We start from the raw sequence: 27,638 nt of genomic DNA, 5'->3' as shown, positions 1-27,638 counted from the left end.
GTTATCGATGGGTGGTGTTAAATCGGGTTATCGGTTCGGTTTCGGTTCGGGTTCATCGGTTCGGGTTGAAACAGGTTTATTTTCCTATTGGTTCGGTTCGGGTCGGGTTGAAAATGTAACAGTTCGATTCGGGTTCGGGTTATGTGGTACGGGTTTATGTCGGGTCGGGTCATATTTGGTCGGTTCATAAACGGGTTAAGTCGGGTTCATATCGGTTCAGGTTCATATCGGTTCGGGTTCATATCGGGTCGGGTTCATATTGGGTCGGGTCAGATCGGGTCGGATCGTAGTCGGGTCAATTCGGTTCGGTTTGTTAGCGGGCTTAGCCAGATTGTAATCGGGTCGGGTTCATGTTTAATCAGATCAATTCGGATACAAATTACAAACAATGTCGGGTTATTACTAAAATCACAATTTTCAATATGTTTATATTATAATATCTACATTATTAAAGCAAAGTGAAAGGTAAAATAGGCTAAAAAATTTGTACGTGATTTATAACTAATGTTATTTTCTTTTTTGACAAACAACAATGTTCACTATCAAATTACTTTCATAAACTTAATAAGAAAAGTCAGTCAATGTCTTTTATTATGTCCTGTAATATTTATCAATCATATATATTATTCAGTTGGAATCAAAATCATCTATGCCCTCCCCCACCATGTCAGAGTATTACGAAACATGTATTGATGAATTAAATACTAATAATGTAGTAATTAATAATCGATAATGATGAATTAATACGTAATGAATTTGTAAAGTTTGTAAATACAAGTTTGTCATATATTCATATTAGTTTAAACAGCAATGAGCCTAGCATGTTCAACAACGAAACGAGACAAACAAGTTCAATTGTTAATGAATTAAGTCGATTCAATTAAAACAGCATAGCTTTTCGATTAGTTCTTAGGCTATAAGCTTATAAGCTTATAAGGAATTGAATTAGATCAATTTAGTTTAATGATCGATTAGACGATTAGTCAGTTGAATATGAGTCAATAAAAGAGTGCAAGGCTAATAAAACAATGCAAATTCATGAGTTTTAACTTTTAAAACATTGTCAAGAATTAAGGAATATAACATTCTACATTTTATTACTCTAATAAGCTAATAACTGATGAATCGATGATCGTAATTAGTTTAAACTAAAAGTACACACAACTATCTGGGTTACGGGTTGTAAACGGTTCGGGTTGTAAACGGTCGGAGTTGAAACAGTTCGGGTTGTAAATGGTACGGGTTGTAATAGTTCGGGTTGTAAACGGTTCGGGTTGTAAACGGTTCGGGTTGTAACAGTTCGGGCTGTGAACGGGTTTTTCCCGGGTTGAAACGGTTCGGGTTGAAATAAATCGGGTCATTAACGGTTTTCAGGTCCATTCGGTTCGGGTAGAAACGGTTTGGGTTGACGCATGGCGGTTTGTTATCGGGTATCGGATCTTAATTCGTTTAATATTTTCGAGACGGTTCGGATTCGGGTTGAATGTTGTCGGTTCGGTTAGTTTTCGGATTTCAACTAACGGATTATTAACGGTTCGGGTTCTTAATGATTTGGATTAACCCAACAAGTTTAACGGTTCGGGTTGATATTTGACAGCCCTAAATATATCATATATGGAGAGAGTCGAGAGAGAATCATAAGTTGGTGGTAAGCCAAATAGTTAAAAGTCAAAACATGCTTCAACACTTCAAGAGACATCTAGATTATAGAGGCCTAGAGTGAGGCATGGAACAGGCCGAGCTGGAATGTAGTTATTCGAGCCAGGAACGAAATTGGCACGATACAATGTGATACCATTGTCCGGCATTGAACGAGAGGCACACTGATGGGTCGTGAGTTGTGCATTGACATCATTATAAATTTTGTACGAGTCCAACATAATCAGCGGCAAGCACATCAGCACGCGTATTTTTAACTAACTAGGAATCGAACCGCGCGCTGTCAAAGGAAACGATGGATTTTGTTTATGGAAAAGAGTGCCAACAATGTATATGCCTAAGATAGAGCGAACTCAACCTTGTTAGTGCATAATGTCGGCGATTATGTAAAAGTGACTATGTATCACCTTTTGAACATGAGATTGTGCTAAAATCAACTTAATTGTATTTACAACAAACAAATACGTAGATCATAAAATGTCATCCCTTAGCTTCAAAGAGATTGATATAGAGACTATTTAATAAGCAAACTCAATCAGGAGACACCATGTTATATCCTTCCATTGCCTGTAATTTTAATAACTTTTGATATATACAAGCAATATGTTAAAGGCATGATGCATAAGAAAGATATAAAGAAACAATTAAAATACAAAACATAAGAGTACATAACGCTTTTAAATATAAAACTAAATAGCGGTAATTTATATCCTGAAGAAAAAAATATTGTAGTAATGAAGTTCTTAAACTGGTAATTTCTTTGCTCCTATAAGATTACCCGAAACATATAGATGTACTCCATACTAAGAAACAAAATTATGGATTTTCGATTTTTGTATTTGAGGATCTGGTTAAGGAGAAATTTATGGATTTTTTTTAAAAAAAAGGGCAAACCTATCCTATTTTGGACTGTCCAAACCATTAACTTAGCCAAAGAATTTTCTGAAAATAACCACAAACATGTCCTAAACATCAAGCCATTGCATTTGCTGCCAATAATTGAACAAGCTGACTACATTATAAGGGTGGATGCTACATTCTGCTCCACGTCTTTGCTTGCTTTGTATGCTGTAATCTGCAGGGACTTAGATCATAACTATGTATATGAAGTGGCTGGAACAACAACATCAGTAGCTATAGTTGCTGCAGAAACTCAAGTTATCCTTCTTGCAATCCCCTGAGTAGCAGCCAACAAATGGGACAAGGCTATAATTGTTTCAGATTGTAAAATGACAGTCGATAGTATCAACATGGAAGGTCTAGCCACTACTTGGTTATCTAACCTATATGGAAAATGCAGGGACATGCTAAGAAGCTGCCAAAGAAGCCTTTGTTTGAAGTCAAGAAGAAGGGACTACTTGGAGGAAGCGGATCATGTGGCAAGGAAGACCAAGGCCCAACTGAGTCTGTTGCATCATGGAACTGGTACCCCCAATGCAAGTCAAGTTTAATCTCCCATACTAATGACATTTATTTTTTGTAAGTTTGATTATGCCTTAGATGGTTGTGTTTTTTTTTCCACAAGTGGTGGAAGTTGATGCAATCAGCACACGTATATTTTGATGCGCTAATCTAATTTTGTGACTCTTTCAAAAAAAAAAAAAATTGGATGAACCAATATGAGGCAGCATGTGTGGAACCGATTGAGTGTATACGTCAGCCTTCTGACTTGGATGATGAGCTGGCAATTCATCTAAAAGTGACCCTTCATTTTTCCTAAGGGCGCTTTCTTTCAACAATGAGCTCAAAAGAAAAGAAAATGATACTCTAATTAATTATGTAATTAAATAACTAATTAAAGAGTAAAAGAAATTAAATTATGCACACGTGTTCAGTGATGTTTGCCACACCTTCTCCACATGTATATCTGATTCCCTGTACTTTGCGCATATCACGTGCCTCGGTGCAAAGTTTCATGCCTTCCCCTTTAAAAAGAATACAAGTAAAAAAAAATTAAAACAATAACTTTTGGGAAGCATGGAGTATAAATAATGGGTCGTATTCATGTCCAAATCTAACTAATAGATTTGAAGTTAGCTTATTTGATCGACTAAATTTGCGGTTTGATTAGTTGTTAGTTGATTTTATTAGCTAGCCAACTGATTGAATTAGTAATTTATGTAAAAGTGTTTGGTAAATTAACTAATGCACCCTTTTTATTATTCACATCTTTTGTTTTTAATGTCTCATTTTAATATTTACCTTTAAGAATCTTTCGTTTTATATTATATCATAAATGTCCTTAATATTCTTCTAAAAGTTGTGCAAGTGACTTATATAATTAACTAAAATTATTGGAACACTCAACTTTTCACACTTTCTCATTATATTTTGGATTAAAGTGAAAACATTATCAATAAACATATTTTTCATTGTTTAAATAAAATAAAGTATGAATCTTTATCAGCATTACTTAGTTGTTAAATCGTATGCATGATACCAAACCTAAACAATAAGAAGGGACAGAAGGATTAGTTGTTGAACGTGTAAAATAACCAAACATAGTTTTTTCATTCCAAAACTTCATTTCTATTCGACTTATTTTGTCTTAACTTATATTATCCGAACTTATCTAAACTTATCTAATTTAACTGAACTTAAATTGACTTATCTTAACTTATCTGAAATTAAATTAACTTATCTTAACTTATCTGAACTTAAATTAACTTATTTTAACTTATTTTATCTGGAAAAACTTATTTGTCTGAAATAAACTTTTTTGTGTGTGAAAATGTAGAAAAAATCTTTTTTTTTCCTGAACTTATCTAAACTAATCTTGTTTGAAATAAGTCAAAATAAGTCGAAGAGAACATAGCTTAAATTCAAAATGCTCCTATATTGAACTTTTCTAAAATTTTCTTCTTCAACGATTCTATAACTTTCTTCCAAACACTCACACTAGTTTTTGAAATGATCAAATGTCTAATCTCACCTCAAACCTTTGTTTCTACCTAATCCTTTCCTAACCAAACACCTCGTTATATATTTTTTCTCATTTGCATAATTTAAAATGAGCAAAATTGAGCAAAATTGAAAAAATAAATAAAGAAACACCTGTGAATACACTTTTAGTTCTACAAGCTAAGTATTGAGAAACAAGATAGATTATGCAGTTTGGAACAAGTCATCAAATTATTTGATTGATTATAATTTATAAACCAAGTTCATGTAAGTATGTAACGTCCTCTCCCTTGCTCCCCCATAAGAATAAATCTCATATTCTCCTGTTGAAGGGCTAACCATTTTTACTAATAAAAAATGGTTAAAGATCATAGATACAGACTTTGGAGTAAAATTACCATGTTCGAAGTTGAAACCTATATGTTATTTTGGACTAGGGTTATCTGTTTCAGATCTATTTTTTGGGGGTTTTTTTACATTCGTTTACAGAGTACTTTATAAACTATTTAGCTAATAATCTAGTTGTATTCTGTAATTATATTTGTATTGATCAATAAAGTTTTCATCTCTTCTATCTGTGGAATAAATTAGCTAATAAATTGTTAATGAACCACGTTAAATCTCTATATTCTTTACGTACGTTTTTAATTGTCTTTCTTGTTAGTAATTAAACACAACTTAGTTAAGTCGACAAGAATACGAAACGGATTTGTTTGATTTAATATCTTGTTTCCCAATTTAATTAGATTTGTAATTAGGAAACTAGATATATTTTGGTATGTAACAATCTCTAGGATTATTTAGATCTGGGGAGCAAGTATTATTCTAGTAGATGTAGGTTTCTAGGTTAGCCTATAAAAAGGGGTTTAGGCCTAGTTAGAAAAGAAGAGAGAAGAGGGAAAATACATTAGTGAGAGGAATCATCAATTGAAGTGTTTTATTGTATTATTTTGCAGGAACTTAATAATACGATAATATTTGAGGGGATGGAATCTAAATTTCCTCACAAACACTTATGTCTTTTTATTATTATTTTTACTATTTGTTCTATATTATATTTGTTGGTTGTTCCTAATCGTTTGTGGCGGGAGTTTAGTTATAACACTTCTTACTTCCGTTATTAATAAAAGTGAATATAGGAAGACTTAACCAGACAGTTTATTGTATTAGCCTATTTTACGTCCACGCTATTAAAGTAAAGTAAAACTTTTAAGGAAGTTGCCACCATATTGTTTTTATATATGTCAACCCCAAAGTTTAAATTTTTAATACCCTGATCACAGTGTCATGAGTACGTACAAGTATATATAATTTTTATGCACGTATTACTTGATTGGTTAAAGGAAACTGGTAAAACAGTTAGATGGGCGGTTGGTGGACTAGTGGCTACTGGCTAGTCATTAGAAAATGTGTGTGCGCGCTAAAGCTGATTAATCTTTTTAATTTGAGATTAAACTTCACGTGATTACCCCTTTACACCGATGAAAGGATTTGCCAGGGTTGAAACCCCATGAATTCTTCGCTTACTAATTAAGATTGAGTGTCTGTATTTGATACGATTATACAATGAATGATTTAGTTTTAAATTATCTTTTTTATTTATAACTCGTATTGTCTATATATGTATAGGAGATTGGAGATCGTGGGAGTATAAATAAAAAACAATGAAGATCGAACTGCATATAGAGCGAGACTCGAGTTCCGTTTGTATTAACGGAAAACATTTTTAAAGAAAAATGAATTTTCATGTGAAATGATTTTCAAGAAAGTTAATTTTCATTTGTTTGTTCCCTTACAAGAAAAAATATAAGGAAAAAGAACATATAAGTGGGAATGAGAGGAGAGAAAATGATTAGTGTGGTAAATGTGGCATTCTTTCTTATTAAAAGAAAAGTTGGTTTTCCTCCAAAGAAAGTTGTCTTTCGTCTTTGGGAAAATTGTTTTTCACCCATAACAAAACAAACAAACAAACAAAGGAAAATGAGAAAATCATTTTCATGGAAAGTATTTTCCGTTAAAATAAAGAACAGAACATATTGGTGTACCTGGATGCACCGTGCAACATCTCACATTTTCTCCTTACATGAGGATAAATATGAAAGGGGTCACCAATGAGCATCAAAATACCTTTGGATGCACGGTGCACCTGGGTTCACCTAATAATTTTCAAATGAACGGAGCCATATAGGTGTTTTGGGTTGTTTACCCCTCTACTTTCAAGTGTATCAGCAAATACCAATAATCTAGGGAATCGATTTTAAAACCAAGGACTTACGAAGTACTTTGGTACCTTGTTTTTGTTAGTAGATCATACAAAATTGTGTCTCATTGTGAGAGTATCAAAATCAACTCTTTTAGCATATAACTCCGTCGCTTATCCAACACAAATTGATGGAATGGGTAGGGGACTTACCTTAGAACTCCTACTCGATAATGCTCTAACTATAACTAGGACAAAAATAGCTAGACAAGCTAAAAACATTAGAAAGGTTAAAGTTTTGAGTGCACCACAATTTCACAAATTACAATAAGGTCAAACTATATGAATACGGAGTAATACAAATCCGAATTAAAAATTAAATAAAATGCTAAATAAAAATATATAAATAAATAAAAATTGGACCATATAAAGATATGGTGTATCTAAAACAAACCAAACATTAAAAAAAGCTGCAGCAAAAATGGTGCAAAAACGTGCAATAGGTTAAAACATGGCTAGGCCTATGTAGCCAAGCTAACATGTTAATTTGGGACCACGGCTTAGCTATATTGGCTACTTTACAGGCTCCATTAATGCAAATTGCCAAGCCAATTTGGTTTTGTCCAACACAAATGTAATCCAAATATGGTGGATTCGGTGATCGTGGAGTACGTGTTTTAAATTGACCATATTTAAATACAACAATTTTGCAATTATCCTCTCTTGCGGGGGAATCTCTAACCTTTAAAATACTCACATTTTGAACACTATGCTTAGTAATAGTGTTTTGAGTCACAAATACATGAAATCCACTATTCCTAAGGAAATTTTTTGCATTCCTTCCCTTTGCAAGCTCTATAATGCTTGTTTAATCAACCAAGGTTCAAACCTTGTTGCTTACATATTTCCACATTTTTTTTTTTACTTTCTCTCTTTTCTGTTTTCTGATTCCTAAGAAATTTGTTTCTTTCTCCTAATTTATTCCATTCCTCTCTCCTCTGGTTTTTCTTTCCTTTTGCCTCTGCTTCTCCGCTCGTTTATTCGTCTTGCCCTTACTCCGTTTTTGCTTTTGTGTGGCGTCGCTCGTTTATTTGTTTTCAGATTTTTTTAGTTTTTGTTATTTAGTGCTTTTTATTTTTCCTGCTTCTTATCCCATGTGAAATAAAAAAAAATAAAAAAAATAAAACATTACTTATGCATGGTTGTGGTACTCACTAATTAATGTTACATTAGTATTGGCATACAAAAAGTCTTACACGCATAAGATGTACAATAAAATTATTGTATACCGAGATCATTTTTACTCATTGTTTTTGTATGAAATAACTTTTAATATTTTTTGATTAATTTTTTATTATGAAAAAAATTGTGGATAAACATTTTAAAAGGTTAAATGGTTATGGCTCCTACACTTCAGCCTAGAATCAAACCCTTTAGTATTTGCACGTAATATGTTTATGGCTCCTACACTTCTTGCCAACAGAATTAGTTTCTGTTGCAATAGTATAGAAGGTGGGAATGTAGGCTCATTACCTAAAGGTTTTTGAAGGGAACAAGCTCGTAGTGCGGTGTTCTCAACAAATACCCCTTAAATATTTTGTAACTTGAACATAACTACTCTTGTACATATTATGACTCGGACACTATGCCGAGTTCTTTATGTTCTGCTTTGCAATGCTGATTTCAGGAATATGTAATGTTATTTTTCTAGCATGAACTCCTATAATGTACTATCTAGCTTGCATTAACCTGCTATTTGAACAGATCAAGCACCCGATATTGGAATACGGAATGCTATCCCTTGTAGTTGTTTTCGGACTACCTAATTCCCTCGATTTTTTCCCGTACAAATTTTGCTTATACGCTAATTAATTCTACGAACTAATTCCGATATCTTGGGGGACCGCGCGTGCGGTCCAACAACTAGTACAGAAAAAAGGAGAAAACTGAGTTTTGTATCCTTTAAAATGATTAAAAAAACGAAAGATGTATTTCATATCTTAATTTTAAAATGAGAAAAATATAAAGTAATACTCCTTCGGTTCTTTAATGTTAGTTATTTTGGAATCTAAGACAATTCAACAAAAATACAATTGTCACATTAATTTCAATAGAATGTACTCTATGTGGCTAGGAGAAAGAAATAATGTTGGGGTTTAATGAGGATAAAATTTTACTTGGGAGAAAATAAGTGAGCATTTGGGATATTTATAAAGGTATAAAGGGGATAAATGTTAGACAAATAAGAAAAAATTTCAAATGAGACTAATAAAAAAGAACAACTCAATTAAGAAATGAGACTAACATTCAAGAATGGGGAAATTGTGTTTTCAACACAACACATAGATGAGAAAGGTTAGTAGCTCTACGTTTGTTGGGGGGGGGGGGGGTTGAAATATGTTGCTTATATAGCAAACACTCAAGCAATACTCTCTCTGTATCGTTATGTTAAATAACCAAACACATGCCACGAAAGAATATGAACAAACTATTGGTTTACATCATGCTGACAGGAATGCAATCAGCAATAACACAAACAGCACAAGTGCAAGTCAAGCCAACTGCGTGCATACTACTGTTTCTAGAAGAATCAAAGCTCAACCAACTCTCCTACATTTCAGCAATTCTGTTAGAGAATCAATTAGTCAGCCAGAATGTAATGATTAGTTGATGGTTAGCTGATGACAGCAATAAGCCGAGGTGTTCAAATAACTTATGATGATTGGCTTAAACACATCATCTCATTCAATGTATAAATAGCCTTGTAAGGATTACAACTTGTAATTCATTCATTACAATCAATAAGAAATTTCTTCTCTACTATCTCTCTTTCTCTCTTTAGTTAGTTTAATCTAGAGCAGAAGTTCATCCAAATTGGTGAACTTTGTCATGGTATCAGAGCAGATCTTTAGATCCTGCTAGTTTTCTTCCGCATTTCTTCTGTTTTTCATCTATAATTCAGTTTGTAGATTGTTCAGATTAACTGAACAACTCAATTTCTTACTAAGTTTTCAGTTGATTGATTGAGATTCTTTAGAATTTCATCCAAGATTCTTCAATATGCCTGCTGATCAAGTTGAGCCTGCTCTTAATCCAAATTCTGCATATTACCCGAGTAGTAATGATTTGAATGCCTCAAAGTTAGTAAATATTGTTTTTGATGGAAATGTTTCAATGATTGGAAACATTCTATGATGATTGCCTTATCAGCCAGAAACAAGCTGTGTTTTGTGGGTGAAACTCTCTATCAACCTGCAGCAAGTTCTGCAAATCAAAGAATCTGGAGTAGGTGCAACGATCTTGTGATTACTTGGATGCTTGCTTCTCTGGAACCTTCTATTGTAAGAATTGTTTTATACCTCAAAACAACGAGAGAAATATGGCTAGATTTGGAAGAAAGATTATGTCAGTCATCAGGACCTCAATTGTACACTACACAGCAACAACTAAGTGATCTGAATCAAGCAGATGATGAAGATATTTCAGCTTTCTTTACTAAAATCAAGCTGCTATGGGATCAGTTGGATGGATTAGATCCATTACCTTCATGTGTGTGTATTGGTTGTAGTTGCACACTCACACGGAAACTTCTTAAGTCTCAACAGAATAAAAAAACTGAAACGGAAATATGAACATCCTAAGAGTACAATCTTAATGACGAGTCCATTACCTACTATTTCAAAAGAATATGGGCTACTTCTTCAAGAAGAGCAACAAAAAGAAGTTCACAGCATCAGAAATCAAGTTTCAGAATCCACTGTATTCACTGCTAGAAGGTTTTCTGAGAATAAACCATACTACAATGCAGGTTCTGGATCACAAGCTTCAAATGGTGGAAATCAATCAAGAAATTTTACTTATACAAGGAACAATTTGTTATGTGAGCACTACAGATGGAAGAATCACACCATTGACAAGTGTTGGAAGCTACATGGTTACCCTAAGGACTTCAAAGGCAAAGGAAAAAGAGTTGCAGCAGCTGCTCATTTAGAAGAACATGTTGATAAAGAAGTTCCAAGTGGTGATTCAGGCACAATTCTTGCCAACTTCACAGAGGATCAATACAACCAATTCATGAAGTATCTCAATATTCAGAAGGTTGCTAGTCAAGTTGAGCATCAAGGCTCTAGCTCACTTGGTCTAGCAACCAGCTCTCACATAAGAGGTACTTGCCTTTTGTCTAGTTTTAAAACGAAATGGATTTTGGATAGTGGTGCTAGTGACCATATGTGCTCGAATTTAAACATGTTCTCTACACTAGAACCACTGCATGATAAACATCACACTATCACTATACCTGATGGAACTGAACTGCAAGTTACACATACAGGACAGATTAATTTAGGAGAACATATTACACTCATAAATGTGTTACATGTTCCAGGATTCCAATTCAATCTGATCTCCATTTAAAATTGTGTTGTGATGATCAGTGTTCCATTTCTTTTACCAATGGTGAATGTCTTATATAGGACCCTTCCAAGAACAAGCATATTCTACTTGGTAAATTGGACAAAGGCTTATACAGTCCCAATGAAGAGTTATTGAAGACATACATCAATTCTTTGCTCAATGTTTTTGCTCTTTCCAGTATCTCTGCAATAGAAGAAGCCAAGCTTTGGCACTTAAGATTAGGCCACATGTCTTTTGGAAAAATAAAGAACATCAAGGGTGTTGATGTTAATGGTTGCTTAGCTGAAAGTTTTTGTCAAATCTGCCCCCTAGCTAAGCATACTAGATTTCTCTTTCCTGTCAGTAGTATTAAAACAAATAAGCCTTTTGAACTACTTCACATTGATGTATGGGGACCATATTCTATATGTGATACTTCTATATGTAATCAATTTCTTACAATTGTGGATGATTACACCAGAATGACATGGACACATTTGATGAGAAATAAAACTGATTCAGTCAAAATTATGAGTGAAATTTTTCTGTATACCGAGAATCAGTTTGGTGTTACAGCCAAACAAGTTAGATCAGACAATGCTCTTGATCTAACAGAAGGTGGATTTAAGGATTTATTCCTTAAAAGAGGGATTTTACACCATAAAAGTTGTAGCAACACACCCCAACAGAATGGAGTGGTTGAAAGAAAGCACAAACACTTGCTTGAGACTGCTAGGGCTCTTTCTTTTCAATCTAAACTTCCAGACAAATATTGGAGTGAAGGTATTCTCACTGCTACTTATTTAATCAACAGAATGCCACTCAAGAGCATTCAATTTTCCACTCCTTATGAAAAACTATTCAATGAACCACCTAATCTTTCTCATCTCAGAGTTTTTGGATGCCTATGTTACATTAGTACTTCTAAAGTCAATATATCAAAATTTAATCCAAGGGCTAATGCATGTGTTCTCCTTGGTTATCCACCTCACCGGAAAGACTACAAAGTACTCAATCTATCCACTAACAAAATTGTTGTTACAAGAGATGTAACATTTCATGAAAAACACTTCCCTTTTCTTTTTTCTTATACACCAAAAGATGCATACTCAAATCAATTCTTTTTTCCTCTTGTCACTCCTTACTCTTCAGATCTCCATTCCCATCCAGATCTCCATCACACCCCTGTCACCACTTCTATTTCTACAGAAAGTCCTATTCCACACACTTCTATTTCTGTGGATGATTGTTCCCCCTTAACCAATCAATCACAAACACATTCTTCTTCCCTAATAGCTACTCAAACAAGAAAATCAACCAAATCCACCAAGACACCTTCTCACCTTAAAGACTTTATCTGTTCCAAACCTATAAAGCACTGGTGTAACCTGGTAGCTTATGACAGTCTACCACAGGAACACAAATTACTGATTGCTTCTCACATGGAACTAGTTGAACCAACTTCTTTCACTGAAGCTGTCCAGAACTCTCACTGGGTAGAGGCCATGGATAAGGAGATCACTGTACTCCAAAACAACAATACTTGGGACTTTGTATTGCTACCAAAAGGTAAAAAGGCAATAGGATGCAAATGGTGAAGGAAATAATGCCCTTGGTCCAAGTATGCATTCTATGTTAAGTCTAATAAATGCGGTTCAGTATTAATTAACAAGTTAATAATTCAGTGAGATCAAGTGAGCTGAATGCCTAGCTAGAGGCCGCTTCAGTTCAAGTGGAATTAATGATATTAATCCACATCTTACTCTTGACTGAACCCGTAGGGTCACACAAATAGTACGTAAACGGATCAAGTATTTAATGGCATTAAATACTCCATCTATGAATATTCGGAACCGACGGATCTTGGTTTCAGTGGGAGCTAAGATCGTCACAGGCAAGAAATGAATACTCCGGAAACGATGATATTGCCGGAAACGGAAATATGGATCGTATCGGAAATATGAATATTATCCAAGTCGTAGATGTTGCCGGAAACGGAAACATGGTACGTATCGGAAAATATTATTGGAAATGGAAATATTACCAGAATCGGAAATATTGCCGGAAACGGAAATATTGTCAGAATCGGAAATATTGCCGGAATCGGAAAATAATTCCGGAAACGGAAATATTAAATATTTGTTCGAAACGGAAATTAATTCCGGAATCGGAAATATTAAATATTGTTCGTATCGGAAATAGATTCCGGAAATGGAAATTTAATCGGAAGCGTATCGTACGAATTAGCATCGGACGAGGCTTGCCGGACGAAGGCCCAGCACGAAGCCGGGGCCATCGCCCAGCAAGCACGCACGCCACAGCCCAGCGCGCACAAGGCCGCGCATGCGTGGGCCGCGCTGCGTGGGCTGCTGCTCGCATGCGTGGGCAGCCCTTGTGGCTGCCGTGTGTGTGTGAGTTTGAGCTCATGCGAGATTCCTGAATCTGCAAGAGTCAGTGTATGATTAAATGTCTATTCCTATTGGATAAATTGATTAAGTAGAATTCATGTAGAATTCTAATTCCAATTAATTCGCATCCTACTAGGATTACGATTCCTTTTCCATAACTCTATAAATAAAGGCCTAGGGGTCATAATTTATATATAAGTTTCAAAGTATTCAAAAGTGAGGTTTTTGAGAGAAAATTCGAACACCCATCTTGCCCCAAAAGTGCCGAATTTTCTGAGTACCTTAAGGGCGATTCTAGTTGGTCAATCTTAAGGCGGATCCGGACGTGCTGTGGACTATCTACGGAGGGACGACACTTGGAGTCCTAAAAGACTTGTTCTTGTTCGGTTCGGGCGCAGCTAGGGAAGGCACGCAACAAAGAGTATGCATCTAATTATGCTATATGATTATGTGTAAATAATATGTTTCCTGGGTTAATGGTTGTTTCCGCATGATTTATGTAAATGTCATATGTATCATAACCTAACATTGGTATCACGAGCCCCTTATTATTTTCATAATCTAAATTGCATGAACATGGTTAAATATTACAAATTTGCAAGAATTAAAGGGGTGATTAATTTTCGTAATTGTTAATTAATTGCAAATTGCGTTTATTTAAATATATGTACGCAGTTTTTCGGCAGTTTCTTCATTACTCATCCGAATTGAGTGATTTTTGTGTCAATTCCGTATGTAAAAGGCATTCTAAAATTTTGACAAAAATAGTATTTTTCTGCCGAACCCAGAATTCTCAAATTCGAAGCCTAACTATGACTTTTCGAAGGTTTTAGTTTTTCGGATGCAAAATTTCGTAAATTTAAGATGTTAAATTAAATATTTGCGATTCCTGTTGATAAATCTTGAATTTTTGATTGACCTACTGCATATGTTTAACAAGTTTGAATGCCTAGTCTTGTTAATTATGCAATCTAATTTGTAATTATGATTAATTTGTTGAAAATTAGAATAATTTAGAATTAATTTGATTTTCATAATTAATTGTAATTTAATTAGAAACCTATGATTAAAAACCACCATAAAAATTGTAAATTTACGATAAATTTTAAATTTTTATGACCTAGACTTGAATCCATATCAATCGGAAATCAATTGGATAATAAATTTTCGATTTTTCGCCCTAAAATTATGAAATTAATAATATTTATTAATTTGTCATTAATTTTAAATATAAATTTTAAAATTTTATGCGATTCGTTCAAATAACTTGCACGCACGAAGCAATGGACGCTTCGTATTACCCTTAAGGGGTGTTGTATAATGCGGGCATGCGACGACGAGCAAGGGAGCTCGTCGCCCGTGCGGCACGAATGCAATGAGCAAGGGCGTAGTGCACGAGCACAAGGCAGCAGCCCTGCCTTGTGACGTGTGCCACGAGCAATGAACGGATGGGCATGGGCGAGGGGCGAGCCAAGGCAGTCGCGTGTGGGCAGCAAGCGAGCTGCGCCACAGCGCGCGCTGCCTCGCACAACAGCGCGCAGCCTCGTGCGCAGCGAGCGCAAGCTCGCGTGCCACGAGCGCTGCGCACAGCATCACTCGCGCGCACAGCGCGCGACGTCGCCCGCCCAGCGAGCGATGTCGCGCACCAGCGAGCGATGGCTCGCGCACGCGCAGCGAGCGATCTCGCGCGCCAGCGAGCGATGGCTCGCGCGCACCAGCGAGCGATGGCTCGCGCGCGCGCAGCGAGCGATCTCGCGCGCCAGCGAGCGATGGCTCGCGCGCGCCAGCGAGCGATGCAGCGCCCCAGCGAGCGATGGCTCGCGCGCACCAGCGAGCGATCTCGCGCACCAGCGAGCGCGGTAACGCGCGCGCGCTGCGAGCGATAGCTCGCGTGCGGTGGGCGCTGTGCGGAGGCTTTTGTATGGGACAGCAGCAGCTATGCAACGAGCGCATGGGCTGCGCGCACATGGCCAGCAATGGCTGTGTGCGTACAGCCCATGGGCGTGCAACGCGTAGGGTGTTTGCGTTACGATTAGATCGTTTTGAATGTTTAATTTGAAAATTTCAGTTCACGTAATTTTTAATTGATTTTAAAATTAATAATTTGAATTAATTTCTTGAATTTTAATTTTGAATATTATAATTATAATAAATGGCATTTATTCTAATTATTTTACTAAAATTAAAATCATAAATTAATTTAAATGCGACTGAAATTAAATTAAATTTTTGGATTCAATTATAAATTTATATGAGCTTTAAATTTTAATTAAATTTGTATGTTTCCGGTTAGACTAGAAATACAATTTTATGTTTAAAATTAGTAAAGCATATGAATTTATTGGTTTGAGTGGGAGCGCTTTTTAGTCATAAACTCTTGATTAGGTCTACAAATCCTTAAGGTTAAAACAACTCGATTAGAATTAATAAGGACTGAATAATTGGTAGATTATTGGTGCCCTTGATTAATTGCTGCAAATGTTTACGTGATGCATAATGTGTTTTACTAACCAGCTATGTGGGCCATTCATGATAATGAATGGGTGAATGGTATATATTGTATATGTACTGTTTTGCAGGTTATGAAGTGACTAGTATGGCCCAAATAGGATAGAAAATATGGTCTGCGTACCATTAATTTGAATGTAATTGGTCTAAAGTACCAAAGTTGTTTTTCAATTCAAATATGGTCTGCGTACCATCAAATAGTTGTAATTAGTTATAACTTATCCTATTTGAAGAAAATGGTGCCTCCCACGGAGATTTTCAAGACGGACTTTGAAGTCAAAGCTTCAAGATGAAGTCGGGCCATACTAGATCACAAATATCTTATGCATGTTTTAAGTTATTTATTGCTTTAAATATGTCTTAAAATGCATGAGATCAAAAGCTTGATTATGTTGCATGATTAAGGATTTTAGTTCACTTAAAATCTAACCAACATAGTAAGAGCCTTAAGTTCCAAACTTAAAAATTGAGTTAAAAGGTGCCATGCCAAAATATACACTTGCTTGGATATCCTTTACATCAATCTAGTAATAGTTTTCGCTCAGCGAGGTGTTACTTATTGGTCCTAAAGGGGCAAGGTACACAAATAATTGTGAGTACATGTTAGTTTTGGTGAAACTCAACGATATAAGTAAGGAGTCCTTTTATGTCGTGGCAAATTCGATAGGTTTACCTAATAAGTTCTTAGACGTACCTATCAACCAAGAATAGTTTCTAGACTATTAGCAAAAGGCTTTTGCTTACCTAAGATGTTCTAGGATTAAGTCGACAAACTGTGCTTAGTTCTTCAATGATTTTAGGATCTTGGAATCATTTTATTCACACCTGCCGGAACACATAATTCGAATAAAATGCTAATGACTTGTTTAAATTGCATGATTGCCTTTATTTTCAAGTTATTATTCATGATAAATGTTTAGACTTTGCATGCTTCAATGTATGTTTTAATTATTGTTTATAATTAAGTATCTTGCACTGCAGTAAATCCTTTTAGAAAGGTAACAGTAAATTTCCTCGATTGGTAGTGAATCCAAGAACGATTCACGGAAAAGAGAGAAAGTGAGCAATTTAAAATGTACGTTTCTTTTAGCGACTTTTATGGTTGTTTTCGAAGATCAAAATCGAATGGCAAACCAATTGGTGCTTGTGAATTCAAAATACAATGTAGTTTTGAGATCATAAAGCATTGAGCTTAAACGCTCAGCTTTACCAATGGTTAACAACCTAATATCTTTGTCCATTTAATTCTCGAATGAGTCTAGTCCCTAGACATTCGAATAGATCGATGCTTAGAGAACTTTAGAAGCTTCTGGTAAGATCATCTAGTTGAAACAAAATATTCAACATAAATTAAAATGGTAAAGAACCTTGTTGGTGACATTGGACATGTCTAACAAAGTATAAAAGTCAACACTAAAGAATTCAATTCTTAAGACTATAAGAAAGGGTACAAGAAATAGGAAAACGAGGAACAAATGAAAGGAATTTACGATTCCGTTTCTACCTATAAGTTTATGTTTAAAGAGAAGTGACCTAGCAATCAAACTTCCTTGGTATCATATACCGCTTGAGGTTCTTACTTCGGTAATAACTCAAACAATGGAAGCTAGGATACACTAATGACCTACAAGTGGGAAATGAAGCATGGCAATGCTACATTAATTGTAGGGTCATCTAAGTTTGTTTTAAGTCCTTTCAAAGGCTGGAACTTAATGGCTATTTTGTTCCATAATCAGCATACCTAAATTTCTGCTTCAAACACAGAAAGACTCACATTCAGAAGAACAAAAACAATGCTTGTTTGTTTGTTTATTTGAATGAAATGGTCAATTACTGGTTGAGTCAATATGCTTGATTAAAACAAACAACTCTTTAAAGAACTTTACTAGGTTCAAATCAAACCCTTGATTTGAGTTCCACTAATCTTTGGCATTGTTGCTTAGACCATATCAACAAGTTAACATTCATAAGCTCTATTTTGATGGACTTTTGAAAGTTGGTTGATTTCTAAATCAACTTAAGACAAGCTAGTCTTACTTGTTGAAAGTAACAAAGAATATGAACTATTGTTAGAACGCCTAGACGATAGAGTTCAAAGCTAAAGAAAGGTTTTATGACTTTATTATTTCACATGGATTTGAGTGAATATAGGTTTATTTACTCAAATGTGATATAAGTTGAATCTGTTTGGCTAGTTCAAAGATTCAGAAGTATAAAGTCCACTCGGCAAGAAATCATAAAGATCTAGGTTAGATCATGTTGATGATTACTTGAGACCAAATATGATCATCAATGATTGTGTGTTGTAATTTCACAATCTAGCTCCATAAGATATGGCATATCTACGTTGGAATGATCGAAGTCAATTAGTACTTGATTCGATCAATGATGAATCATAAAGACTTTTCCTATAATTTCTAAAACAAAATGCTCAACTACCACCAAACTAAACCAAATTCGTCAAAGCTATTGAAAAGTAATTTCAGGATATCTTTTCAATTATATATATCTAAAGAGTTGCTAAACTCAGTGGGAGCTTAGTGTTTGTTATTTAACAAACTAAGGCCCAAGTCTAGATATATGTTTCATTGTGATTTATTCAAATGAGACACAAGGGTATTGTTTCTACCACGAATTTTTGAGAACATAATGTTTGTTTGCTCGAAATAATGTCCTTTTGGAGATTCGTTTCCAAAATGACAAGTGGGAGAAAATAGACCTCGAAAGTTTTCGAGGCGAACAACAAACATAAACGGACATTCCGGAGGCTTTTCGAAGTGCTTCAGAAAATCCGAACTTATTCTTTAAGGACTTTAGAAGTGGCTTTAAAGAATAGATATCTCTTAGAAGACTTTACAAGTGCTTCAAGGAGAACAGAATATTCAAAGGACTTTCAAGTGGCTATTGATATTCTATTGTTTGATGTTCTATACCCAAGTAGGCATAGAATTCAAGTCACTGAAACTATGAGATTCTTCTATTAGATAGTAAAGAAACATAGAAATCAGGTCAATGAAACTATGAGATTCTTCTATTAAATAGTGAAGAAAACTACAACTTGCAGTCAAACTATTATCATATAGATTAATGAGTTTGTGACTTGTAAGAAAGCTATGACGAAACCTAGATTCCCTAAAATGGTTAGAGGCCATATATAGACTCAAATGTTTTAAATGGTTAGAGGCCATAAAACATACTCAATGTTTTGATGACAAAATTGAAATTTTGTTGATTTGCAAGAATGGGTTCACACCTATTGGTTGCAAGTTTGTTTTAAGGATAAAAACCATCAAACATGGAATTGTGTTCACACACAAAGCTAGATTAGTTGCTAAAGGTTACAAGCAAATTCATGGTGTAAATTGTGTTGAAACCTCATGCATAATCGTAATGCTCAAGTCTATAATTCAAGCAATGATTGCATATTGGTACATATAGCAATTGGATGACAAAACGTATTCCTCAATCAAATGTTGGAATAAACTATGTACATGGTTTGTCATAGGATTTGTGGATCCAAATAAATGCTTGAAAGAGAAAGCTAGCTTATAAAATCTAAGTACAGATTTAAGCAAGCAATTGGGAGTTGGAACTGTATTTTAGTGAAGCTAATAAGTATTTTAGTTTCATAAAATGTACATGATTCTTATAGATGTATAAGAAGTTTAGTGGGAGTACATAAAAACTTATTTGGTCCTATGTGTATTACACACATATCTCTCTATTGTGAAATAACATTCAAATGCTAATGACTTAGATTTGAAATAATTCATCAATGATGGACCATGGCGAAACTTAGTACATACTGGGTATTAAGATCTATTTACAAAGATCTTATGATATTGTTTTGGATTAAGTAATGGCATTTACTAAATCAAACACGAAAGACTCCTTTGGAGATATTCGACCCATGTGAATAAATCTAAGTAAAGAATGTTTGAACTATGTATAAGCATTTACTAAGTTAAACATCAAAGAGTCTAAATGAGATTCTTAACCTATATTATATGTCAAAGAATTTAGCTGGATTCAGTATCTACTAAAATTGAATGAGCTAAAGTTACATGAATAGAATTCAATTGGGAATTATTCTGCAAAAGAATTTATCATGTATGATATAATATGAGGATCGCCAAAAACGTATCGTATGACTTTAAGGCATGACGAACATATACCAATCTCTATTGATCTAAGTGAAGATCAACTAGATTGAGATCAAGAATACTTATGGTACTTGAAAAGGTACATAGGAATAGTTCTTGATTCAAGGAAATAAAGATACGCTAAATATTGATGCTACACGCATAAACACTGGCAAAGGATCAAGCAAGACCCTTTGGAGTTAACCATTGATAAGGACGAGCTATAGAGCATCGTGTTTTGAAATGGCAACATGGATTGGAGACCATGAGTTGTTGCGTGGGAAATTAAAATAATAATTTCTATGTTCTAAGATATAGTTGGAGAGTCTTCCACATATCTATGAACTGCTTGGATAGGTAAATCCAAACAAAGCATCACTAGCAACCTATACAGTTGAAGTAAAAGTAATTATTGCCTAAGAAGCAATAAAACAGGGTTGTTTAAAGTTCTTCACTGAACTTGGGTAGATCACCTATCTGCTAGCTTGATGGTTCTTCATTGAAAAATGCGTAGAACCACTCTTGAAGCAAGAAAAACGTCTGCTAACTTGATGGTTCTTCATTGCAAAGTGAGTAAAACCACCATCGAAGTAAGAAAGACTAGATCACATAATAAACAAACTCGAAAAGATCTTATCATCATATCTCAAAGAACATTCGATGAAAAGGATGTTAAGATTGGCAAAGCATGATAACTAAACCTATGCAACAAGTGAGAAGCAACACTCACATTGTCGCACTGGAAATCAAGCATAGCTTTGAATTCCATGAATTGTTTTAGAAAATGGGTTTGAGGCCCATGGTTGTAAAACATTGGGGTTGAACATTTATCATATATGAAATGTATTTTCATATTCCATTTAATCTTGGTTTAGTATTAAATGATGAGTCCCTTCAAATTTGACGAAATATTCAAGATAGACTGTCAGGACCAGTCCTGTGACTAAGAAATGTCTATCAAGTGAACTTGAATGTCAAAGGTTGAAAATGGTCCCTAATCGGAGTTTTCTATAAAATTGGACGCATAGAAAACGTTAGACGATTAGAATGCAAGATGACTAGTAGTTCTGTTTCTTGAACTATGTGGACATGGCAATGTCATAATCATTTGCATAGATACTTACTTTGGGAAGACTAGTATCGGACAAGACCTATGAAACTTTACTGTAAGAGATGAAAGTCTGTCATAAGTAAATTTCATTAAATTATTAGACACTAAATCCTCAATACCTGAGTGATTTGAGATTACTTGTTTGAGAACTGGTTGCTTTGACGTTGACCAACCGTCGCACCGTAAAAGGAGGCTATAAAGGCAACGCTCAGGTAATCACCTATCAAACGAAGTCTAATCTCAAGATCGCAAGATTGGGATTGTCCTCCCATAAATCGGGATGAGATGCTTAAAAGTTGTACAAGGCCACTCGGAGAGCTAGAAACTGTGAAATGCATGGCCGTGCTCGGATGAATCATAGGCTATGATTATCTGTTTATTTGATCAGTTGAACTCTGAAACCGAGGAACACCTCTGGACATAATAAGGATGACAACTCTTACCTTATGTTCAAGAGCAAGCATCGAGCGACAAAGGAATTAGGAAATGCACACTTGTCCCTAAGGACAAGTGGGAGACTGAAGGAAATAATGCCCTTGGTCCAAGTATGCATTCTATGTTAAGTCTAATAAATGCGGTTCAGTATTAATTAACAAGTTAATAATTCAGTGAGATCAAGTGAGCTGAATGCCTAGCTAGAGGCCGCTTCAGTTCAAGTGGAATTAATGATATTAATCCACAGCTTACTCTTGACTAAACCCGTAGGGTCACACAAATAGTACGTAAACGGATCAAGTATTTAATGGCATTAAATACTCCATCTATGAATATTCGGAACCGACGGATCTTGGTTTCAGTGGGAGCTAAGATCGTCACAGGCAAGAAATGAATACTCCGGAAACGATGATATTGCCGGAAACGGAAATATGGATCGTATCGGAAATATGAATATTATCCAAGTCGTAGATGTTGCCGGAAACGGAAACATGGTACGTATCGGAAAATATTATTGGAAATGGAAATATTACCAGAATCGGAAATATTGCCGGAAACGGAAATATTGTCAGAATCGGAAATATTGCCGGAATCGGAAAATAATTCCGGAAACGGAAATATTAAATATTTGTTCGAAACGGAAATTAATTCCGGAATCGGAAATATTAAATATTGTTCGTATCGGAAATAGATTCCGGAAATGGAAATTTAATCGGAAGCGTATCGTACGAATTAGCATCGGACGAGGCTTGCCGGACGAAGGCCCAGCACGAAGCCGGGGCCATCGCCCAGCAAGCACGCACGCCACAGCCCAGCGCGCACAAGGCCGCGCATGCGTGGGCCGCGCTGCGTGGGCTGCTGCTCGCATGCGTGGGCAGCCCTTGTGGCTGCCGTGTGTGTGTGAGTTTGAGCTCATGCGAGATTCCTGAATCTGCAAGAGTCAGTGTATGATTAAATGTCTATTCCTATTGGATAAATTGATTAAGTAGAATTCATGTAGAATTCTAATTCCAATTAATTCGCATCCTACTAGGATTACGATTCCTTTTCCATAACTCTATAAATAAAGGCCTAGGGGTCATAATTTATATATAAGTTTCAAAGTATTCAAAAGTGAGGTTTTTGAGAGAAAATTCGAACACCCATCTTGCCCCAAAAGTGCCGAATTTTCTGAGTACCTTAAGGGCGATTCTAGTTGGTCAATCTTAAGGCGGATCCGGACGTGCTGTGGACTATCTACGGAGGGACGACACTTGGAGTCCTAAAAGACTTGTTCTTGTTCGGTTCGGGCGCAGCTAGGGAAGGCACGCAACAAAGAGTATGCATCTAATTATGCTATATGATTATGTGTAAATAATATGTTTCCTGGGTTAATGGTTGTTTCCGCATGATTTATGTAAATGTCATATGTATCATAACCTAACAAATGGGTTTACAAGATCAAATAGAATGCTGAAGGATCCATTGAAAGGTATAAAGTTAGGTTAGTTTCCAAGGGATTTACTAAAAAATATGGCATTGACTATCATGAAACATTTTCACCTGTTGTGAAAATGTCTACTGTTAGATGTTTGATCAGTCTTCCTGCCTCTAGAAATTGGGATTTATTTCAACTGGATATCAACACTGCCTTTCTTCATGGCAGTCTTGATGAGGAGGTGTATAAGAAAGTTACTGAAGGCCTTTCAGCTCCACCTGGTCATGTATGTAAACTCAACAAATCTCTATATGGCCTAAAGCAAGCCTCTAGACAGTGGTTTGCAAGACTTCTTAATGAGCTGAAATCTCAAGGGTATAATCAGTCAAAAAATGATTACTCATTGTTTGTCAAAAGGGATTCTACTGATATTACTATTGTTGTTGTTTATGTTGATGACATAATCACCACAGGGTCCAATGTTGCTACCATTTCAGCTCTTAAGGATCATTTACATCAAACATTCAACATTAAGGATCTAGGTCTTCTACATTTCTTTCTTGGTATTGAAGTAAGTAAGATTGGTGATGGTTACAACCTCACTCAGAAAAAATATACCAAAGAGCTTCTTCTTGACTATGAACTTGATGTTACAAAACCTGTTGTCACTCCTTTTCCTCTCAATCTCAAACTCACTACAGAAGGGGATCCTTATCCTAATGTTGAGTGTACAAATGTTATGTAGGAAAACTGAATTTCCTCACCTACACCAGACCTGATATCATGTCCAATCTTTGAGCCAATTCATGCACTCACCTACTATGCTACATGTTGAAGCTCTTACTCATACCCTTAGATACATAAACAATACTGCAGGCCAAGGTATTTTATTAAAAGCTACTGATCAGCTCACTCTACAAGCTTTTTTCTAACTCAGATTGGGCTGCTTGTCCAACAACAAGGAGATCAATCACTGGCTATGTTCTACTTTTAGGCAACTCTCCAGTAAGATGGAAATCCAAGAAACAACCTACAATTTCTAAAAGTTCTTCTGAGGCTGAATACAGAGCTATGTCTCAAGCTGCTGTAGAAGTATGGTTCGTTTACTAGAAGAATTTAGTGTTTCCAATCTCAAACCTATTGAACTCCACTGTGATAACCAATCAACAATTCATATTGCCACTAATCCCATTTTTCATGAGAGAACTAAACACATTGAAGTGGGTTGCCACTTCACTAGGGACAAGGTTCTAGAGGGTCTACTTCAACTCAGTTATCTCCAAACTCAGAACCAACTTGCAGACATTTTTACCAAAATTCTCCCTAGTGCTCATCACAAGAACCTATCTTCCAAACTTGGAATGATCAATGTTTTCCCATGCAAAGTTTGAGGGGGGGGGGGGGGGGTATTGGTTTACATCATGCTGACAGGAATGCAATCAACAATAACACAAACAGCACAAGTGCAAGTCAAGCTAACTGCGTGCATACTACTGTTTCTAGAAGAATCAAAGCTCAACCAACTCTCCTACATTTCAGCAATTCTGTTAGAGAATCAGTTAGTCATCCAGAATGTAGTGATTAGTTGATGGTTAGCTGATGACAACAATAAGCTGAGGTGTACAAATAACTCATGATGATTGGCTTAAACACATCATCTCATTCAATGTATAAATAGCCTTGTAAGGATTACAACTTGTAATTCATTCATTACAATCAATAAGAAATTTCTTCTCTACTATCTTTCTCTCTTTACTTAGTTTAATCTAGAGCAAAAGTTCATCCAAATTGGTGAACTCTGTCACAAACCCTGCAGTAAAACAAATAGCAAAAATAATAATAACGAAACACAAGTGTTTATAGGATATTTATATTTCCTGCTCTTAAATAATACCGTATTATTAAGTTCTGCAAAATAATACAATAACTCCAAAATTGGCCCTAAAACTGATGATTACTCCCACCAATATGTTTTTCGCTTTTATTTTTCTAGTTAGGCCTACCCCTTTTTTATAGGCTAAATAATAAACCTTCGCTTACTATAATTATACTTGCTCCCCATTGATAAATAATTTATAGATTATTGCATACTGAAATATATAAACTATTAGTTTTCTAATTACAATTTTACATAAACTAGGAAATATCTATCTATACGTTAGTATTAAAAAAGAAACTATAGATGATTGGAAGACATGTGTCACGTACCCTTATCTTTTATCCATAAATTGTTTTTTATTTTTCAATTTTACCTTTTTATATTTGTTACACAAAGCATTTTACAGTTCAACACATCTTCCACGTCATCTTCCTCAATCAACATAAATTCACAATTTAATTCATAACTAGTTTATGGCCCGGACGTTGCTCCAGGTTTTACTTTTAGTGGGATTTACTTATTTTAAATATGTGCGTATGTGGTGCTATTATCTGATTTCCATGCAAGATCAGTGGCCGATCAACAAACTTCCTTCCCATATCCGAAAATCAAAACAAAGTCGAGTTCTCTTCTTCATGATTAGTTGATTATTATACTCTTGTCAATGTTTCCCTCTTCCCGCACTCATAATTACACTCCATTACCCTAAGTTTTTTATTTTTTAAGCTTAAGTTGAGAAGAGATGAATTGTACATTTATAAGTTAAGTAATTAATTCCCTTTTGTTTGTTTTTTTTTTCCTTTAATTCATTATTATTCATTTTAAAAAGGTTGTATTTATTATTTAAATAGAAAGATATAACATCATTGTGGTTAGCTAAGATGGTAAGAATGGTAACTTTTAATTCAAGAGGTCTAGTGTTCAATCCTTGCTACATGCTTTTTAGTTGTCAACTACATGTCATGATACTTAGTAGTGGTGATGTGGCGTAATAAGGAGGGATCTACGTGGCACATATACGTTGTTATAAACGCCTTTTAATATATTAGTATAGATATTCATTCAACCTCTCCCACTCAGTATCCCTCTTTAACACTTAATATTAATTCACCATCTAATTTATATTTTTAAATTTTTTATAATTTACCTCTATATAAATCATATATATTCCACTAAAATCACAAGTCCTTAATAAAATTGACACTTCAAAATACGACTTAACAAATAATATATAATTATCCATTCTTTAAACGGGCTCAAAAGCTAGTAATGTTAAAAAAATAACAAACTTAAAAAACAAAGAGTCTTGCGGAGTGCGGAAATCTTTTTTTCTCCTACGTGAGCTATTATACTCCAATACCAAATCCTACCAGATATGTTAGTTTGGCAGCAACATTGGCTTAGAATGTAACCAAGAGTCTGATTTTGACTCTGATCCCCGACATGAGTTATTGTCGATTTAATTAAGTTGCGTTTATTTCCTATCACGATATAATGGTTACACTTTACCTTTTCCACGCTTGTCTATATAAATGTTTTTTTTAATTTATTTGCAGAAATGCTACGTAAAATACTGACATTTACAAATTTACATTAAATATAATGCTAGAAACGCAATGCTAAAGTTCAATTTGCATGTAATTAATAATATGAAATCATACATATGTTTACAATATTTGTGTCGTTGATATTGTAGCATTCCACAAGCAACATTGATAGGAGAGACGAGAGGGCGGAGGAAATATAGGTTAGATAGAGTGACGGGAGAAATTCGGTGGAAGGGTTATTGGGTTGCCAGCAAAATGAAGAAGACAAGGAAAAAGAGAAAAAAAAGGCAAAAGAGAAAAAAAGGAGACAAATGGTAGCAATATGACCAAGAGTAGGCACAAAATGAGGAAAAAATAATAAGTGCACTATTGAATAAATAGTAATAGAAGTTCAAAGCTTTATAAGTGTTAGAATGAAACATTCTTAACCACTAACAGTCTAACACCATTCTTTTCACGAGGCATCTCACATTATCATCATTTGTTTCCCCTACTAAACGTGTCATTTTGAGCTCCAATAAGAAAAACCCCGAACAATTTAATAGGGGAGCTCCATACTACTCCATTAGTGAGGTGCATCAAATGATGTTTTTATGGCGGGAGTTAAAAAAAAAGGTACAAAAGTAGTACATATAGCAGTACTCCGCTTGACAGCTCCTTACATCAGTGACAACCGTTACAACCTACACACAACTGGGAAGGAGAAAGAAAGGGGCCCCAAACTTTGGAGATTATTATCCATTCATTACTCGACACGTGGCTAAAATGATTCCTACCACACTCTTTCCATAAACTCACCCCGGCGTACTTTAGCATTCATCAGTACGCTCTCAGACTCTAACCGCTTTTAGCATCGGCTAAAATACGCCTGATTCCTTTTCTTTTTTCTTTTTTCTTTTTTCTTTTTCCTTTTGTTTTTTTCTGTCCTTTCAAGAAACTTTCTCTTTCAGTCGAGATTCACTACCTTTTTTTTCGCCTTTTATTTTTATATTTTTCCCTTTTTATTTTTTATTTTAGGAAAATAAAATAAAAAAACAGG

The 27,638-nt window shown here is 35.1% G+C and overlaps 1 protein-coding gene across 1 annotated transcript; it reads left to right on the top strand.

The window, feature by feature from the left end:
- The first annotated feature begins 23,309 nt into the window (after positions 1-23,309).
- Positions 23,310-24,758, top strand: LOC110794722 (uncharacterized mitochondrial protein AtMg00810-like). Its single transcript, XM_021999683.2, has 3 exons — positions 23,310-23,901; positions 24,111-24,270; positions 24,632-24,758. Exons 1-3 carry the CDS (start codon positions 23,310-23,312, stop codon positions 24,756-24,758), a joined length of 879 nt encoding a protein of 292 aa, XP_021855375.2.
- The last annotated feature ends 2,880 nt before the right edge of the window (positions 24,759-27,638 follow it).

The sequence above is a fragment of the Spinacia oleracea genome, chromosome 4 (assembly GCF_020520425.1).
Source record: "Spinacia oleracea cultivar Varoflay chromosome 4, BTI_SOV_V1, whole genome shotgun sequence".
Taxonomy (NCBI): Eukaryota; Viridiplantae; Streptophyta; class Magnoliopsida; order Caryophyllales; family Amaranthaceae; genus Spinacia; species Spinacia oleracea.
The sequence above is the reverse complement of the archived record's forward strand: the minus strand, read 5'-3'. Positions and strand labels throughout refer to the sequence as shown.